General features: G+C 36.4%; 1 protein-coding gene across 1 annotated transcript in view; it reads left to right on the forward strand.

Moving 5' to 3' along the window:
• The window catches only part of NTNG1 (netrin G1), a 382,298-nt gene that overhangs the window by 198,383 nt on the left and 162,911 nt on the right, over window positions 1–21,004 (forward strand). The window contains exon 2 of the mRNA XM_056139009.1: window positions 4,296–4,936. Coding sequence (XP_055994984.1) covers window positions 4,296–4,936 — 641 coding nt within the window. The remainder of the gene's footprint in view (window positions 1–4,295; window positions 4,937–21,004) is intronic.

The following is a 21,004-nucleotide window of genomic DNA, read 5'->3' on the forward strand; positions in this document are numbered from 1 at the left end:
TCACAATCTTCTTATTGTTATAAAATATTTAGCAGCAATATCTGTTTAATTATTTAGACATCTCTTAATGGTGTAAATATTATCAGTTCAGTCATAAATATTTTTCTGCTTTGTCCATAGACAATCAGTTAAGGAGCTGCTGCTTGTAGGTCTTAAATTAAGATCTATTTAAGGCTGCCTGCTGGCCAGAGCATAATTACTTACACTTGCTAATGCCTAAATCTGTTAGATTTAGCAGCAAGAAGTATTCTTTACTTTCACAAATAAATTTCATTGTTGATGGTATTAGAGAGTATTAGGGTGGGGTTGAAGTGGTTGAAAATTTAATTAATACAATCCCTTTAGCAACAATTGTTTTTATATTCATAACTCTTACTAATAACAGCATTATGGATCATACCCATGTGAAATACTCTACATATTTTAACTTATCTCTTGGGCTGGAGCGATAGCACAGTGGTAGGGCGTTTGCCTTACAAGCGGCCAACATGGCTGACCTGAGTTCGATTCCTCTGCCCCTCTCAGAGAGCCCGGCAAGCTACCGAGAGTATCTCGCCCGCATGGCACAGCCTGACAAGCTACCCATGACGTATTCAATATGCCAAACACAGTAACAACAAGTCTCATGATGGAGATGTTACTGGACCCGCTCGAGCAAATCGATGAACAACGGGAGGGCCGTGGGCCACCGTGCCATGACCTCTTTTCAAGCTTTTTCTTGGGGCAAGAATTTTAGCTTCTCTTTCCTTCCTTCCTTCCTTCCTTCCTTCCTTCCTTCCTTCCTCCCTCCCTCCCTCCCTCTCTCCCTTCCTTCCTTCCTTCCTTGCTGAAATCAGTGTGGCTTTTAAAAGTGCCAAAATCACAATTTTTTCTCCCTAATTTTTTCTTTATGTTATGTTAATCTGTAGTTATTTGGTACAACAAAGTACCAAGAAAGTTATGTTAATCTGTAGTGATTTGGTACAGATGTTCATTTGAAATGATTTGTTTACTTACCTGCTATAATAAATTGTTATGCTAGTGAAATTACCACTAACTGTAGATTCGGTGAAGGACAAAACTGTCCTCCTGGTCAACTCCTTATCATCTCCGGTATAAATTAGGAATTCTTCTTAATCTATTCACATGTCACATTATCCAGAAAAGACCTCTGATCTCCCAATAAAAGTCACAATCAGGATCTTTCTTCAAACCCCATTCTCCTCTTAAGTTGGCTTTATTTTTTTCTCTATAACAGTTACTATGGTGTAATGTTCTGAAACATTTATACCTGTTTATTGTAGCACTCTCCCCAAAAGACTGAAGCTCTGCTGAGAAAAGGACTTAGAGTTGTTTTCCACTGTATCCCGACTCAAGACAAGTGCCTTAAATATAGTAGACAATCAATAAATCATTACGGAATACATGAAGTTGTCCTCACATTTATCAGGTGCCTAAACTACCAGATCAGAGAAAAGTAATGAAATTTTCTTTTTGACCTGGCATGCATTTTGATGGCTGACAACTTGATGTAAATGTTGAGCATTTACCCTGAGCTGCCCGTTCTGCTGAGTCTGAGTGGAAGGGGTCTCCTGTAGAACAAAAACAGAATTGAGTGTGTTATGAGGTTGTGTCTTCATTGAAAAACTGAAATTTGGGATTTTGAAAACGAAAGGGTTTAGTGGGCAAATAAGCTGCTATAACTAGATATTACGTGAAGCTTACAAAGTTCTTCTAAGCATCTCAGATGTATGATAAAACACATTAGTACTTGCCAAAACAGGGTAGGAGCGATAATACAGCAGGAAGAGCATTTGCCTTGTACACTGCTGATGGGGGTTCAATCCTTTGCACCAGATCTTGCTTCCTGAGTCCGTCAGGAGTGATTCCTGAGTGCAAAGCCTGGAGTAAGCACCAAATGCAATGGGTGTGGCCCCAATACAATCAAGCAAGAAAACAAACAGAAATAACAACACAGGAAGACTCTTTTACGTGTTGATCTTAGGAAAATGGGATGGAAAAAAATTACTAAGGACTCTGTGTGCAAAGTATCTGACACACAAGTGAGGAATAAATGGTGATTATTGTCAATACTTTCATTAATACAGGAATTAATGTCTTTTAGATGGATATCTCGAGGCATATTTTCTAAAACAGCTTTGCTAGCATTGACCCCGCCACCCCACCCAGAATCAACCTCTAGCCCTCTTTATTCTGACATTCTGTCCACACCTACAAAGCTCTGTGCATTTATGCTGAAGCTGAAGAAATGCTGTCTTTCAATGCATCTTACTATCAGTGGCTGAGAACTCACTTTGGTGCATCCTGTAGACTTGACTCCCTGTACTTAGATACTCTTGACCTCAGATGAAGATGCTTTTGACAGGAGGAAGGTGGTACCGTCTAAATTAATAAATATGCAGATGGCTATATGCTAACAGGTTTTGAAGTGACCATATCTTTTTTGTAAATTTCAAATGTAGGGGTGACTTATGTAAACCTAACCCTTTTCAGCAAAAGAGGCATTTGCATATATTTAGAAATGATAAATTCTGACAGAGACATAATATTTATAGCAATCCATTTTTTTAAAATCCATTGCCAATTTACAGAGCTTAACATTTGGTGCTCTGGTATGCTTAAGAGTTTAAATAATAATAAATTTGTTGATGTATTCCACCTGGAACAGAAACTGACTCCCCTCCCTTTGGCTCCTTTTGAAGGGGATACTATAAATAGTGTCACAGACGCTAGGATCAGGAATAGGGAATTGAAATTCGAGAGAGAAGTACAGAAACATTTCCATTATCACTGATGCCTTGAGTGTATTTTTAAAACAGTTCTGTTTCTGAAATAATACACCTTCTCTCCTTTCTCCCACCCCATTTCAGTTATATTAGAGTCCCCCTAACCTGTTGCCAGCTTTAGGATTCAGTTTCATTAATGGGGAAGAGACAGGAAAAGTAGTAACTGACTAGGTAGGAGAAGGTTGCCCCTAGGGCAGCCAAAACAATTCTCCAGTGTTCATCTTACATTACACAGGAGTCAGCTGATAACTGAGTGTCTGTGTCTGGAGTGTAAATCCATTATGCATCCAGCAGGTATGATGAAGAGCTCTCAGTTCATGAAAAAGAAAAGAAAAGCTAATTGAAGTTACAACAGCAAGACTAAAAATATTCCGGGAGGTCCTTTTTTGTTCACCCATCCATGCTTATAGATACTCAGTACAGGATCAAAGAGCAGTACTGTTGACTCCAGATGATACCACTTGTTTTCCTTAAAAAAGTAAAATGAGCAAAAATGTGGAAGCCAGTGGCTTGACATAGAAGCTAATGATAAAAGCCAAGAGCAGTCACCTAGTGTAGCAACAAGTGATGTTGTAGGTTCTCATACATCACAAAGGCTTATTTTCAGCTTCTTGTTCAAAAAGACTCAGAAGGAAGTAATCTTTGTAAAGAGAAAAATAAGTATAGCTAACATTCATGGAGAACTTATTATGGGCTGCTACAAAATAACAACACATGGAGGGGTATTGCTTTTTGCAACACCTTTCTAATTAAGTACTGAACTTTCCTTTTCCAGGTATCTTGGAGCATACCCCTTCCCCAAGACTTCCCCTTAGCAATCCCTTTGCCTTTATAGCTAATTGGATGGCAGATGTTTGGACCAAGCCCCAGAGTCTGTAGTGTACCACATTTTAATGATTTGTGGTGAGCAAATTAAATGCTTCAGAAGCAGACTTTATGAAGCAGGGACCCAGTTAAGTATGATGGATTTGAAGCAAAGCAAAAAGGAGGCAAATGTGATAGGGGCTTATTGTTTCCTAAACAAGACACCAGAATCTGTGATTCTTTGTTAATTCTAAAACGTTGCTTGAAAGATGACTTTTTAAAAGAACTGTACTCTCAAGAGGAGGAATTTTCCTTGTCCTTCCACATAGCATCTTTTTAAGAGGATGGGGAGGTACTGAGCTATTTGGCAATAACTCAGTGTCTTTGTGCTTGTGGAACACCCACAATGTGGATCTTACACATACAGGATAGATAAACTGTTCTCATTTCTTAAAGCCCATGGAAGACAACAAGACAAGAAAATTGCCAAATGCTCTTAAATTTTAAAATTTTAAAGCTATTAAGGAGGAGAATCCAATTAGGGAAAGGGAAAAAAAGATTATTGCAAATAGGTTTGCTTTATTTATTTATTTATATTTTAATTTATATTTTTTCTCTCCTAGGCTGAGCAATAGCAATAGTGATATGGCAAGACATGTGGCGAACCTGTGTTTTGATGCATCCTCTTTTGTTCTTCTTTCATAGGGCAACCCCTACATGTGCAATAATGAGTGTGATGCAAGTACCCCTGAGTTGGCACATCCCCCTGAGCTGATGTTTGATTTTGAAGGAAGACATCCCTCCACATTTTGGCAGTCTGCTACTTGGAAGGAGTATCCCAAGCCTCTCCAGGTTAACATCACTCTATCTTGGAGCAAAACCATTGAGCTCACAGACAACATAGTTATTACCTTTGAATCGGGGCGTCCAGACCAAATGATCCTGGAGAAATCTCTCGATTATGGACGAACGTGGCAGCCCTATCAGTATTATGCCACAGATTGCTTAGACGCTTTTCACATGGATCCCAAATCTGTGAAGGATTTGTCTCAGCACACGGTCTTAGAAATCATTTGCACCGAAGAGTACTCCACAGGGTACATGACAAATAGCAAAATAATCCACTTTGAAATCAAAGACAGGTTCGCGTTTTTCGCTGGACCTTGGCTGCGCAATATGGCTTCCCTCTACGGACAGCTGGACACTACCAAGAAACTCAGAGATTTCTTTACAGTCACAGATCTGAGGATAAGGCTTTTGAGACCAGCCGTCGGGGAAATATTTGTAGATGAGCTGCACTTGGCACGCTACTTCTATGCAATCTCAGACATAAAGGTGCATGGAAGGTAAGAGAACATCTATCTGACTTAAACAAAAAGGGGTGTTTTCAAAGAAAATGCCAGTGTCAGTCTCGCCACTATTGAATGACCTCACTTTCTCCTGCCTTATTTTCTGAGAAATACCTTATTTTCTGAGAAAGCCCAGGAGTAGTTTCTGAGACACTGGAGAACCGTCTTACTCCATAATAATCTGTGATTCTAGACTGTCACTGAACAGGAACTTGGTAGGATGTCTTAGAATTTTAATGAAAGCCACCACTACCACAAGCCCTACTCCTCCCCCATCCCACATCCCCAAGAGCCATCTAAAACCAAAAACATCTTATAGAAGGCTACAGTGTAGCTGGCTTGGGAAGTTGTTTAATTCTTTAAGGCAATGAAGTGACTGGAAATAATGCCAGTTGCACTATAAAAGAGAATAAAAGGCCAGGGAGAGAATTCAGTGGTCAGAGACTGTACATATGTTACAGGATCTAGGGCTGAGTTTGGACCTCAGCACCAGATTTCCATCCACCTGAGCACCACTGATGTCTACCAAGTGGTGCCTTAACACCATGACATGTGATCCTTGACTCTGTAGGGGTCAAGCATTACACTAGACTGAGTAGCTAAGTATCTCCAGGAGTGACCACTGGACCCCATGAGCACTGCTTAGAGAAACCGCCCCCTGCCTGAAATAAAGTCCAAGAACAAAAAGAGAAACTGAAAAATAAATCTATATTTTTTCTGTTTTCTAATGCTCGAATTTCATTATGGTAAATGTAACTCCTTGATTATATTTTGCCACATTGCATAAAAACGGGCTGGAGCGATAGCACAGCGGGTAGGGCGTTTGCCTTGCATGCAGCCAACATGGCCAACCTGAGTTCGATTCCTCTGCCCCTCTCAGAGAGCCCAGCAAGCTACCGAGAGTATCTCGCCTGCACAACAAAGCCTGGAAAGCTACCCGTGAAATATTCGATATGCCAAACACAGTAACAACAAGTCTCACAATGGAGGCATTACTGGGCCCACTCAAGCAAATTGATGAACAATGGGAGGACAGTGCAGTGCTCCAGTGCATATAAACTCTTCAGATAGGAAAGTTTTGCTTCCTCAAACTTACTAACTACTAATCAAGAAGCATTTAGGAAGCACAATACTTTTGTTAAAGATGGGCAAGCTCTAATTTTCAGAGTGTTTGATAGTATTGTCTTGAAGAAGAGATCAAACTCAGATCTCCTCCAAATAGGCATACTACTGAGTTACATCTCACTGCAGCCCCTCCCCCCGCCACACACACACACACACACACACACACACACACACACACACACACACACTTTAAACTCTTTTTTTTTTAACTTTTTTATTGAGTCACTGTGAGATATACCCTTACAAAGCTGTTCATGATTAGGTTTCAGTCATACAGTATTCAACAACATTTTTCCAGCAGTGTACATTTCCCAGCACCAGTGTCCCCAGGTTCCCTTCCATCACCTCCCATAGAGGCACTTCTCTCTTTCTCTATCTCGTTCTCTCCTTTTGGGCATTGTGGTTTTCAATACTGATACCAAAAGGTTCAAGAAAATCTCTTTACCTACTTTTAACCCTCAGATTTTGTCAAGCGTCATCAATCCCAGCTAATATTTATGGGGCTGAAGAGGGTAGATAAGATAGAAAAGAGACTCGTATGACTTTAAACTCTCCTAACTAAGGTTTTGGTAATGTATGATGAAGATATGCTTAGAGTAAAATAGCATTTCTGTGGGAAATAGTGGATGCTACAATAGTAAGCTTGCCATTTTCAGGGTAAAAAGGATAGTTCTGTGGGTACAGAGCAGGATGAGAGGTCAATGTGGAGCTGATGCCTTAAACATGAGTTTACCCTAGTAATAAAATGGAGCCATTATAGTCATGAATATTTTAGCAAAAGAAGATTAGTTCCAGTATTTTATTCTTGAGGATATATATATAAATATAATTGATATTGATATTTTATAATATCATGCTTTTATAGCATGATATATTTATAGTATCATACTTTAAAAGTAACTAATATTTTCTTTAAGTACAAGGAAAATATTAACATTATTAATAATGATAAGTATAAGTAACTAAGTTTTATATTTATTAATATCAAATTAATAAACTCAGACTTAAATTTGAATCTCAATGTGATATATACTGAGAGGTAAAGTCATATGAATAAGTTTCCTTGAGTTTGAGAAATCCTTTATTGAAACCAAGTCCTTCAAACCCAACTTTCTCAAACCTTCATCTGCATGCAAAGAAGAAAATCTTATAAAACTTTGATAGGGGAAATAATTGTTTGGGATTCTTGTTGTAATTGAAAAAATATTTTGTTTCCTCTGATTATTTAAAAAGAAGTATAAACATACTTTAAAGCTATAGGTATTTGGTGCATATTTATGGAAATCAGAAATATTCTCTTCTAAAGGTGATGTGTTAAAAATGTAGGCATCCAGGGTCATAAAGAGAGCATATGTAGGGTTTAAGGTGCTTTCTTTGCACAGCTGACCCAGATTTTATCCACAGCACCTTGTATAATCCCCTGAGCATGGCCAGGAATGACCAATGAACAGTGCAGGGAGTAAAATTTTGAGCACCACTATGTGCACTCCAAAAATCAAGACAAACCAAATAGAAAAATGTAGAATTCCACTAGTTTTGCCCCTTCTGTCTTTCATTTCCAGCTGTACCCTTCCACTACATTTCACAGATTCTGGTCTCAGGGTTTGTCTTCCTTCCTTCTCTGCGTCTCACCTTCACTGTTTTTTTTTTCAAGCATATACTTGTGAGAAGGCATCTAGGCAAGGAAAAAAAAGTTCCAGTAGAGATGACACCCCCCCCCCACTCTACTGTCCCACAGAGTCACCTCCAACTCTGTCTTGATTGCTCAGGGCAAAACTGAAGTGAGCTAGTACTGTGCTAGGTACCAGAAATCTAAGACAGTTCTAGCCTGAGGAGAAAGACTGAAGATGCAAAGCCTGATGATCTAGAAATATCTTTAGTTTTTAACTTGTATCAGGACAAGTTCCATTAATGGCAATGGAGCCATTAATGGGGACTGCTGATCTGTTGGCTGAACCAAGAGGTTTTCAGTCTAGAAACTGATCAAATTCCTTTACTTTTGAAAGTTTCAATAGTACAAATTGTGTTTAATTTCTTATTTATTTTGATTTTTGGAGTTTTGACCCACATCTGCAGTGGTTCTCAGGCCTTACTCCTGATTCTGTGCTCAGGGATCATTCCTGGTGGTGCTTGGGGAAACTTTTCGAGTGACAGGGATAGAACCAGGTTTACTTTAGTGCTAGGTAAGCATGTGCCGCACTATCTCTCCAGACCCTTTTCTTATTTGGTGTTTTTTGGGACCACACTGGGCAGTGCTTAGGGGTAACTCCTGGCTCTGCACTCAGGAGTTACTGGCAGGCTCTAGGAACCATATGGAATGCTGGGATTGAATGTCAGTCAGCTGCGTACAAGGAAAGCACCTTGTCTGCTGTACTATTGCTCCAGCCCCACAGTCACTTGTCTTTTGCTAATTCAGAAAATCATTTATAGGAGGATGGTACATGAATTGATGCTCTCTAAAAAAACCCTTTATGGCTGTTCCCCTCAGGAGAAGCCCACACCCCCTTATCCACATCTTTCTTTCTTCAGCACTCCCCTCAAATTTCCCTTAGTAAGTTAAGTTTACTTCAAAAATAATTTAAAAACAAAAAAGAAACTTCCAAGAGTTCCTTTCCATGAATATCATTTTTAAAAAACCTTGCAGAATATAACTTGAAGTCTTTCTACCCTTTGGTCCCCACCATCATGTGAAATTGTTGCAATATGTAACTTGTCTTTATACTTCTGTATTTTGTAATTATAATAATAATTTTTATATGTAACTCCATCCTCATCCACACTATAATGGAGGAACTGTCATGAGTTATTTGGGAGAAGCAGATAAATATTCATGGAACAGTGGACAAAGAATATAAGATTTTTCATCTTGAAATATTGAGCCACAAAACACAAACAGTTGGAGAATACTTGCTTAAATTGCCTGGGAATTCTAATTCTTTACCCTCCTATGCATGTATGTGTTTTTGTAACTTTTATGTTTTACACCGACAAGTAAAACATTGTCACTGAAAAAATGATGTTGTGATTGTCCTGAGACTAATGTAACATTTATGTTCATTTTGGCATATGACACATCTGATAACTATTTTACGGTGACAAAAGATAAAATCCCACCATAAAAATACATTCTTCTTTTGCTCTATACTTCCATTGCTTCCATTTATTCCCAGTCTTTGTGTATTTGTTAAGATAATGGAGGAGGGAAAAAAAAGAAAAGAAAAGAAAACATGCCCTTGGCAATCTCAGCAACTCCTGTAGCACTTACATTGTTCAGTAAACCTAATAATCTTTGTGGACTAATTCTGACTTATGGATGTCCTGCTTCAGTAAATCAGGGTGATTTTCTCTAGTGAATAATAGACGAGTACAGTGTGCCAGTACCTTAATTAAAGACTGGCTCTCTCCGTCTTGATCTCATTTTAATTTACAGGGTAATACTACAATAATATCACTAATGGAAGGTACATTAAAGGGCATCAAGTAGCATTAACAGTATTAAATTATGGTACTTGTGTTAATTAACTGCTGAAGCAAGATGGTTCTAATGGCTAAAAAGGTCTTCTAATGCATAAATAAAATCCAGATGAGGGGTGAGAAGAGAAATGAAAAGTAGATGTTTGTCTAAATATTTTTTATATAGACTAGAGGTTAAATTCACAGACTGTTAAATAGAATGTCCACACTGTTTTTTTGAGTTGCAAGAAGTTTTTATTTGTGTAGTTCTCTTTTATATTTTTCTTGATTAAATTAAACAAAAATGTACTCTATCAGATATGTAGATTTTGTCAACTGTACACTCAACTTTATTACTTTTTTAAGATGAACACTTTCAAAGAAGTAATGTTACTTCCTGTAATAATTTTTAAATATAATAGGGTTATGAGCATTTGACTACATGTTCATTTATGTATGAGATGTGATATCTGCAATATATATAAATATAAGGGTTCAGACATAAGATAATGAAAAATTCTTCTTCAAAAGCAAGAAATTGGAGGAAGAATCATGAGAACATATCTCAGTAGTCTAGAACTAGCACTTCTCAGTAAGGAACAATATGGTCCTGGTTACTCCAAGGTAATCACAAATGAAAGTCACGTAAATGGGGGCTGGGGGTCAGGGCACAAGACTTGTATAGAAAGGAAACAAGTTTAAAAGGACACCACAACTGGAAAAACACTCATCTAGATATGCTAACCCTTATATCCATTAGTTGCCTTGTAACACAATCTTTCTAAATATAATTGTGATTTTTCTCATTGGTGTTTATTCATTTCATACCCCTTACAGTACCCAGTCAAGGCTCCTTACTCGCAGTTTACCTATTAATTACTATTTGTAGTAACTTTGCCTTCTTCATCTCCATTGTTCCTCTCCAAGGAAGGAGTCAGGATGCACTGGCAGAGACATGCCACATCAGCGAACTTTTCTGTTTTTTTTTTTCCTTTTTTATTATCACTCTTGTCCTAAATCAGAACCACAGCCTTCATGTCTGACTTCAGAAGCTGGGAAGGTCCAGGCACAGATGAACTCTAACTGAGTATCTGGAGTGAAAAGCCTCCCTAGATTCTTTCCCTTAGAAGAATTCAGATACATCTGTAAACTATCACTACTGGAATGTCACACAGCTTAGTCTTTGCTCTAATTGGGAAAATGTCAGGTTGAAATTTAAAGCAAGACTTGCAAATGGTTCACACACCAATATGTGATCTATGGAAAGCAGGAACCCATGGGGAAGTTTAAAAGTATGAAAGCAGTAGGACGCTCTTCAAATTTCCTCAAGTAATTTGGAAAAATCACTAAACACAGAAGTGTTCTGCCAGCTAGAAAAGGCATACTTGTTATTCTGCAAGTTCTCTGAGTCTTTTTATTGGCCACAATTAGAATAAATTGACCAAAATATTTACTCTTCACCTCTCCTCTGAGAGGCCTCCTACAGGGCACTTTGGAAACATGGGTTTGGCATTTGTCCATTCTTCCCAACTAGTCTTAATTATTGAGGCTGGATTTTGTGACTGCTTTTAACAGCTTCTGATTTTATGACACCTTCCTTCTTTCCGTTACCACAAAAAAAGAAGATACCTATTCTTCATCCTGGGACACGTGCTGGGTTAGACAATAGACATATGGAAGTACATTGCCATCATCAATGCTCTTAAAGAGTCAATGTCCAGAAAGGGCACTGGTTTGAAAACAAAAACATTAGCTTGTGAATGTGGAAAGTGTCATAGGAACAGGGAAGGGAATATTGATTTAATAAGGGAAGCTAGCAAAAGCTTTGACAAAGATGTGACATTTGTATCTTGTCTTAAAATATGTGCCTTAGAATGCCAAGTAGACAGGGAAGAATGGATTTATCTAGTTGATAAATTATGCTTAAAATCATACAATGTGCCAAGGAACTCTAAATAGTTTTGAGAACTGGCTGAGTGGACAAATCCTGGCCCATCTTCTCCCTATGGTCCTTCAGCATCTATAAGAAGCACAGAAGAATTCCTACATCTGAGCCTCTGAATCTCCCATGTCATAGGAAATCCAAAATTATATGAGCTTATATATCAACTTAGTGCACTTGAAAACAGAATTTCTACACAATGTTATTAGAGGTTATTACAGTTCCACTGTGTGCTAACAAGGACATACAAAGAGATAAGGAGAACTGTAACATTGGTTAATTGTTGAGGAATGTAGCCAAGGACTGATGCTAAAATCCAGTTCAGGAAAACTCTGCAAATAAAATAAAAACCAATATAACTTACAGAGATTTTCAGACCTGGTAGACAATCAAGAGTCTAATGAGGGAACAGATGAAGGAAAGACATTTTTAGAAATAAAAATGGAGAGTTCTGTTACGGATTTCTTCTTTAGTTGTTATAGAACAAATTTTGAATTAGAAATATAGGTTTGAAAATTATCTTCTCATATGCAAGAGCTAAAGTTTAAGGAGTGGATGGAATTGGTATGATGAGGGTTTTTCCCCTTCTAATTATAAATGACCATATCATTTATAGAGCATGTACAGAGCTCTATCATTTCTGATGGTAATTCTGAGGTAATTTCTGAAGGAAATTGAGAAATAAGAGAGATCAGAAAAGAGGAGAATGAGTTAGGGTAATTCTAATAGTTCCCATTAATATTTAAGTAATAATCCTTTACACTCAGGTAGTACATTCGAGTCACATAGATCTTGTCAGGTATCTCACTATCTTCACAAAAAAATTGTGAAGTAGGTGTTGCTTAACCTCATTTTACAGAGGAAAAACCCTAGGACTTGAGAAGTTCCATTACTTATTTTTAATCATCTCACATAGTAAAGTGTGATAATAATATCAGGTTGCTAATTATAGACATTATGCTTCTCTAGCACATAGTCACAATAGACCAAAGTGAGCTCAACTGCAGCAAAGACCCACAATTCAGTAGCAACAATGAACCAATAAGTTTTATGGCTCTATTCAGTTTGGAATGTTCTAGAAGTTGCCATCCCCATGGCATTGCACTCCGTATTGAACAATACAAGATAGCAGTGCATTTATCTCTGTGTACATTAACATTTTATCTCATTTTATCAACAGTATAATGAATGACTGAGATAATTTGTCATATTTATTCAATCTCGGTGTCCTGCAGCTAAAATAAAATTATTGTAGTATTTCTCATTTTACGAGAAGAGGAAAAATGGGTACATAAGCTGTATTTTCTCCATCTCTATTATTTTTTCTCCCAATTTTTTAATACATTTTTAATATCTGCAGAGATTTTTGCTTCATGGACCTCATCAAACACTAAAATAAGTCAGAAACATAATAAATTTGATTGACAGCTATTTTAGCTCATTTAAGAAAGTTTATTTTTCAGTTGAAGGCAGTCTGTTCTTTCTTTTAAATTTCTCATATTAGTATATAGTATTAGTTCTGAGACTAGGGTTAAAAAGTGTGCTGCCTCTGAAATAAAGTGAGATTGAAAACACCTACAATCAATGTTCCTCATCCTAAGTCTTTTCCTTTTTCAAGTCAAATGTCTATTTAGTCAATCTACTATCAAAAATCTTTTTAATTTAATTTGTTCTCCTTTAAATGGAGACTGATGTTCAATAAGCATTTAAATTAAAACCATGATCACTATAATTAAAAATAAGAATCAGCACAAAGTATTTCTTTTAACTTCAATATATATTCTAATAGTAAAGATCTATGGTATGCACCCATTAGAAGTGACTTCTAAGTTTCATTCTGATTTGAAAGGTTTTTTTTAATCCTTGATAGTTTCTTGAATTATAAGCACTATATTAATAAGCAGCTCAATTTCCTATGAGGATTGCACAATTATAAGGAGAGAATATATCTAATAATTCTTCCAGTTAAATTATGAATTTCATTAGTGTGCAGAAAAACAACCCTAGTTTAAGGTTTATCTCTTTATCCTTAATTCTCCAGGGTTACAGACTTTTTTTAAATAGTGGGTCATTAAAAGAAAATGTGAAAAACATCTCCTTTTTAAGAAATATAAGGATATTTAGGCAACATAACACAGCGGTAGGACGTTTGCCTTGCACGCAGCCAACATGGCCGACCCGAGTTCGATTCCTCCGACCCTCTCGGAGAGCCTGGCAAGCTACCGAGAGTATCTCGCCCACACGGCAGAGCCTGGCAAGCCACCCATGATGTATTCGATATGCCAAACACAGTAACAATAAAATCTCCAATGGAGATGTTACTGGGCCCGCTCAAGCAAATCGATGAACAACGGGAGGGCCGTTACCTTTACCTTTACCTTATCTCAGTAAATTCAGAATTTCTAAAATATAGGAAGCTGCATTTCCTTGGCATCCACATGTCCCAATAGTAGGAAACTTACAGGCTCAGTACTTTAGCTTAATTTCTAACCTTTTAGTCCAAATTTACTAGATGGAATGTTTTTAAGGTTTTGCTAGGTATCTCTGCTGGGGGAAATACATTCTGACATATTAGAAGGTCACAGATTTAGTGTTAAAAGTTTTTGTGGTCCAATATAAGTGGTTTCCATGAAGCACTTTTTTGATTCAGGTACCAGACACAAGAGTGAATGAATTTATGTTTTGAGTTTATCATACTATGATTATATGGATAGACATGTTGAGTTCATTACAATATGCATCTATATTTTCATCCAATAATATACATTCCTAATTAAATGTGAATTAAATGTTAGCTAAATTAAATGTTACTAGAACTGACTGCAATGACATAAACTCAAGTTTGTAATTTCAAATTCCTTTTTATAGATAGGAAAACTATCAATTATGGAGGTTTCTGAGCTTCCACTTGAAATTGTTAAATGAATAAATAAACTAGACTTTTCTGTGTGGTATTTAAATTTCATATATTCTGTTATTCCACCTAGCCTAATCCACAATTTTATAAAATTTCAACAACTGCTTTATCACTTTTTTCTTGCATTGTGACATGCATCGAAGCCAATTCATAGAGATCTATGGGTGTAAGAAAGGACAGAGAATAAAACAATGAAATTTCAAAACCATTAGTTGTTTTATTTCAGAAGGAAACATTTACTAGGAGTCAAAAATAATTTCTGGCTCTAGCCTTCTTACTAACTTAAGGAATCTGGAATCTGAGACAGTCACAATTACTTTGTCTCCTCATCTGCAAAGTGAGTATATTATATCAGAATTATGTTCTCCAGAATTACTCTTCAAATAAAGTCCATCATAGTCAGCTATGTTTTATCTTCTTGGAGAGTCACATTCATACTTGCATATTAAAGATCCTCAGTGATCTACAATAGGAAAAGAAATGTTTCATTGAATTGTCCTCTAATCCTACTTAACCCCTCCCTCACCAAAAATTAACATTCCAAAGAACTAGTGTCATATAACAAAGTGACTTTGAGTTCCAGGTTCACTGCTTCTTATGATAAATGGAAATAAATGAAAACAACCTTCCTTCCTGTTTATGAGTGTGTGTATGAGTGTGTGTATGTGTGTGCTTGAACTATTCGCAATGCTAAGAACAGATTGATTATTTTTTCACAGCATTGTCTAATTTTAACTATATCATCTTTCCTATATTGTTGCTACATTGGTTAAAAAAAAGGCTATTTTAGGGAAAGGCTAATCTGGGTAGAGAGTACTTTTCTTTTTTTAATTGTTGATTTTATTTTTTGAAACTTAGGGAGTATTATGTATCTTTCTTTGAGAATTATAGGAAATTAAGTACTGTATTGGAATAGATGGGATATTTTTGTTTTATTTTTAAGCTAAAAAATTTGTGATGGAAGAGTCAGCAAAGATGTAAAAAATGAAATGCCAAGTGGTACAATCTGGTGCATTTTGGAGATAAATAGATATGCTGGAGGATTTCTATTCTCTTCAAATGTAACTCCTCCAACTCTAATTACAGCAATAAACTAAAAATCATGTATTTTAAGGAAAATAAGATTAACTGATATTTAATATATTTTTTAATTTACTTGGAATGATATTCTTGAAACCACTGGCTGATTTTAGCTAAATGCATGCTACTTTTTTTTCTTCTTTGAAGTAATTACAGATGAAAGCTAGTAAAACTGCACATAGTTTAGAGTTAAGGAACATCACCTTATTTAGGACTTATACTGTTGCTTGACTGCTTTTGCTCATTTGGCCCTACTAGAGTCTTTGGGAATCAAAACTGTAACAACATATTGGCAGCACCATGAATGATTATAGATTTTCTCATGCTATTGGATATAGGAATCACGCAGGGGTGGGGGAAGAGATGGGCTAAGAGATGATGGGAAGGGAGGAAACTAAAAAGTTTAGCAGTTTGGCATTTGGGAAGAAAGAGCTTTGTGAAGTCCTGTATTAGGATTATATAAGCAGTGCGTGTGCCAATTAGGCAAGGAGTCATAGCATTGCAAGATAATTTTAGGACTGAATAAAACCATGAAAAATAGTTAACCTAACCCCCCTACCTTTTCAGATGGGGGGCTGGAGAGATAGCACAGCAGGTAGGGCGTTTGTCTTGCACGCAGCCAACACTTCCGCCCCTCTCGGAGAGCCCGGCAAGCTACCAAGAGTATTCGATATGCCAAACACAGTAACAACAAAGTCTCCAATGGAGACGTTACTGGGCCCGCTCGAGCAAATCGATGATCAACGGGAGGGCCTTTACTTTACTTCAGATGTGAAATAGAATGATTATATGAATAAACCAATTAACTGCATAACCAGAATTTTAACCCAGATGGAATTTGTGCTTTATATACTAAACACATTGCTGAGAACTGAATCTGGTACATAGTAGGGGTTCAATAAATACTTAATTAGGGAATGGTAAATGGCTATCAAATACCACTCAGAGCATCTTGTAAACCAGTATTCTAAGAATTTATACCCTTATCATTAAACATCCCATGGACTATCTTTGTTTATTCTTTACTGCAAACTAAGATTGCAAAGGGACTGGAGTAAAGCCCAATATTACTGATACTCTTCCAATAAACTCAGACCACAAAATTTTCAGGTTTCAACCAATTGTCCAAGACTGGAGAAAAAAAAATGACTCAACTACCAGAATAATGTAATTTCAGGAAAAATCATCACAGCTCAGTAAATATGTTTTTTTTTTCTTGTATTGGTTATCTGATTAGTGCTTTAGAACCAGAAATTGTGACTTTAATTCCTTTCCGACATATAAAGTGTACAAGTAAAATCACGATGGAGTTTTTTTTGGCTATCAGGGCTTAGTTTGGGCAGGTGTTGGGCCGACCCGCCCCCCTTTAGGGTACCCCAGACAACAAAGCTTTGCACGGGGAAAATACCAGTCCCCGTAATTGCCTCTGTGCTCCTGTCCAGATTCCAAAGCTCTGGACAAGCCTCATCAGAAATTAATCTGTTGAAAAACTCAGGTATGCAGGTTTTGTGACTGAAATCTCTAGTCTTTCACAAAGTCAGGGATAGGCTATCTCCCTGTATTTCCAGACGACCTGACAGTTATGCACATGCCTCAAAACTCCATCCAGTTGAAACTTTAACTCCAAGTGTATCACCTTGTTAAAAATTTTGGACTTCCTGGAGCGCACAACGTCAACTCAAACTCTACAACACTAATAAAACAGGAGTAGCACGCCAGATTGGATGGGATATAAAGTAGAAGGGATCCAATATCATTTAACAAAATAACACAGAAGTTTTAACCTGTAAAAATATTTTAGTAATCTCTTTGACAAGAGCTTAATAGCTCCAAGATGAAATACACAATCTTTACTAACTTTCTTCTGAGGAAATAGTTTTTGATTATTCTTTTAGAAAATTATAACAAGCAATATAAAATAAATTGTTGAGGGTATGCTATGGGGGCAGGCTTAAGGAATGATTGGGAAAGTTGGAAATAATGATGGTGGGAAGGTGCAATGGTGGTGGGATTTGAGTTGGGAAATTGAATGTCTGTAACAAATCATCATGAACAACTTTGCAAGCCACAGTATTTATGTAAAGTATAAGGGTGAGGGGGAGAGTAAAATCACAATGTCACCATATGACGCCCTAAAAATGTTTTTTTCAAATGATGTTTATTTTCCTGGGCTTAGTAACTAAGGGGATAAGCAATATATAAAAGCAGCAAGGGCATTTGCTTTGCGTGAGACCCACCCAGGTTCGATCCCCAGCATTCCCTATGGTCCTCCAAGCCAAAAAAAAAATAAAGTTTTTAAATGTTGAGGCCTTTGAATATTGATAGTGAAGATTAGAATTTGAGCTAAAAAGACCAAAAATAGATAGCAAACTTTTTCAAATACATATCCTTATTAAAATAACTTATTTACTTTTATACTCTTTCTTTGTAGGGTGAGTGGGTTAGACCATACCAGCAGTGCTCAGGGCTCTTTTCTCAAGGCTTAATCTGATGGTTCTCAGAGCACCATATTTAACGCTGAGGATTCAAACCAGTCACATGCAAGGCAAGCACCTTAATGCCTGTGGTATTTGACCTTCATTCAATGCTCTTAAGTAGCAAATAAGACAAATGTACAAAATCAATACAGATAAAAGCAGTACAAAGCAACAAAAAAGCTTTAAATATATATTTACAAAAACATTTGCAAATCATGTATCTGCTGAGAGATCATTATCCAGAATATAAAATGATTTTATGGCAAAAATTAAAGAATTTATTGGGTATTGCATTTCAGTTGAAAGAGATGAGAAATTTCTTGGAATTACTGGTAATAATTGCATTAAAAATTATAATTACCTGAAACTATACTTTTACAAATGCACTAGAATTATAATTTTTTAGGTACCAAAGCAAGAGTCTAAAACACTCTACCTCTCAGCTACATATCCATCCCTAAAATGCTTAATTTCGTGTTTGAGTATTTTACTGGAACAAAAATCAGTACAATTATGTAGCAACATAAATATTAAGCCTTTTAATAGTCATGTTGAATAATGACAGACATGTATCTTTCCTCTCTGTCCATGTTTAACATCATTATTACTCCTGTGCTAAGTTTAGTTTTATTTATGACTTTGGGATGCAGAATGATATTGAGCTAGCATTTGAGTTCATGACAGACATCATGAGGTAAAGAGTGTTAGTTTGGAGCAAACAGCATGTTCGGGGTTTATATGGCTATAGACAATAAGTTGTATATAGAGAATTAAATACGCTCATGAACTTGGGTGGAGTTTTTCTCTGCGGAGGAGAGGAGCTGTCGAGGAAGTGAGGTTGAAGAACTGGTATCAAGTGTATTAATTGCAGTGTCAATATCAGACAGGGTTTAGATTTCATATCATAGGTAAGGAATGGGAAACCAGGTTAAATCCCTGGAAAGTGTTATATATTGGGAGGGTGACAATTGTTTTAAAAAAACTTCAAATATTATACTACTATACCTATATGGAATGACTTAAAGCAGGGCCTTATTATGACTATTGCAGTGTTACAAGTGGTGATGACTGTGAATATAAAAAGGGAGAAATTGTATGACTGAAACCCAGTCATGAACAAGTTTGTAACTGTGTATCTCACGGTGATTTGATGAAGAAACAAATGAATAAATAAAAAAGAAAAAAGAAATCTGTAAAATGTATTTTTATTATACAGATAGAAGATCACTCCAGCCCTTACAGAACTGGGTATAGAAATATAAATGAGGGCCCATGTACTATATTTTTGACTATCTATAATTTATAATTTGAACTACATCTCCAGCCCAGCTCTCCACCCAGGTTAAAGAGACCATCATTTACCTCAGCCAGTTCTGCTGCATAAAAGCCTGATATCAATAAGAGGATAGAGGGAGGTGACATGGTTCAGGGTTAACTAAAAGTTAGGAAGAGTTAATTCACAGGCATTTGAGTTCTCTGACTCTTTCTTTTATATTTAGTTTAGTTGGTACTTATTTGCAGGAGATTTAGCATGATAGATATTAGCAGATGAAGAATTCTTGTATGGTTTGGGAAGGTTATGGTTACAGTATGGTTCCACTGCGGTTCCAGATAGTTTCCAACTATATGGAAAGCCTGAACTGTCCAAGTGAGGCAAAGGAGAGAACAGCTCTCCTGTCTGACCCATTTAGACACTTACCTGGATAACTTTCTAGCTTCAAGAAGATTCAATTGCCATGCAAGATTAACTGAACTAAATTAAAAAAAAAATAAAATACTAACAAATGACTTGAAGGAAACAGATATTTAAAAAGGGATCGATATTGGAAATGAAAGGTATTGATGAGTTTTCCTGTATTGCTATTTTTTTTGAGGACTGGCTTCCAGTTCACAGTGTACAAATGAAAAATACAGTAGTCTCAGAAACGTGAACCACCAGAGGACAGGGAAAGTAGCAATTAAAATATCTACAGAGAGGAATTGAAGAGAAAGAGTCAGAGAACTCTAAATACCTGTGAATTAATTCTTCCTAATCTCTAGCTAATCCCTGAATCTTGTCTTGGGTATTCTACAAGTGGCCTAGCTAAAAATTGCCAGACTGAGAATTTTTAGAAGATATGAATATAGCCACTACATACACTGAATACTGAAATTAACAAATAAAAGTGCTCTTCAGAAGAACATAATCAAATTCAGACTCTCTAAAAAGATAATTTTTGTGTTCAGGTACAATGAAAAATACTCAAATATGCGGAAAAGGAACAAAGTTCTATGGAATAAAACCTAACTAAGACCAATCTCACCATGCCCCAAGATGTTGGAACTAGTACATAAAATTTTAAACATTCTATTTTAACAATGCTGAATGATATAAGAACCGCTTTTTTTATTGTTTTATTTTGTTTTTTGGCTACTCTTAGCTCTGTGCTCAGGGATCACTTCTGGCAGAGCTGAGGGAACTATATGGAGTGACAAGGATCAAACCTAAGTCAGTTGTGTGCGAGGCAAGTGCTTTCCCTGTTATACTATTACCATGGCCCCAGAAAATGCATTTTTAATAAATGAAGGTATGAAACTTCTGAAGGAAAATAGGACTCTAAAAAGAAACCCAATGGAAATTTTAGTATAAAGTAATTTTTTAAATAGAATTTCACTGACTATACTTAAGAGTAGATTGAAACTGACAGAAGAAAGAATCAGTGGACTTGGCAATACATCTATAAAAATTATCTAATGTTAAGAATAGAGAGAAAGAAGGCAGAAAACATTTATTCAAGCCTCAGGGAACTTTAGAATAATATCTAAAGGTTTTACTATAAGTGTAACAGGCATTACAGAAAATGAGAAGAGGGGAAATGAGGCAGCAATAATAATTGAAGCACCAATATTTTGAAATTTTCCCAAAGTTACAGTGAACCTCAAGAAAGATGCATATCAATAAGATAGTCCTTGTCATATCATATGCATACTTCTGAAATCCATTGATAAAGACAAAATCATTTGAGCAACAAAGGTAAACCAGTAGAGACTGGTTTATAGGGAAACAAAAAATTTTACACAAAATATTTTAT

This window comes from Sorex fumeus, unplaced genomic scaffold, assembly GCF_029834395.1.
Source record: "Sorex fumeus unplaced genomic scaffold, SorFum_2.1 ptg000131l, whole genome shotgun sequence".
Taxonomy (NCBI): Eukaryota; Metazoa; Chordata; class Mammalia; order Eulipotyphla; family Soricidae; genus Sorex; species Sorex fumeus.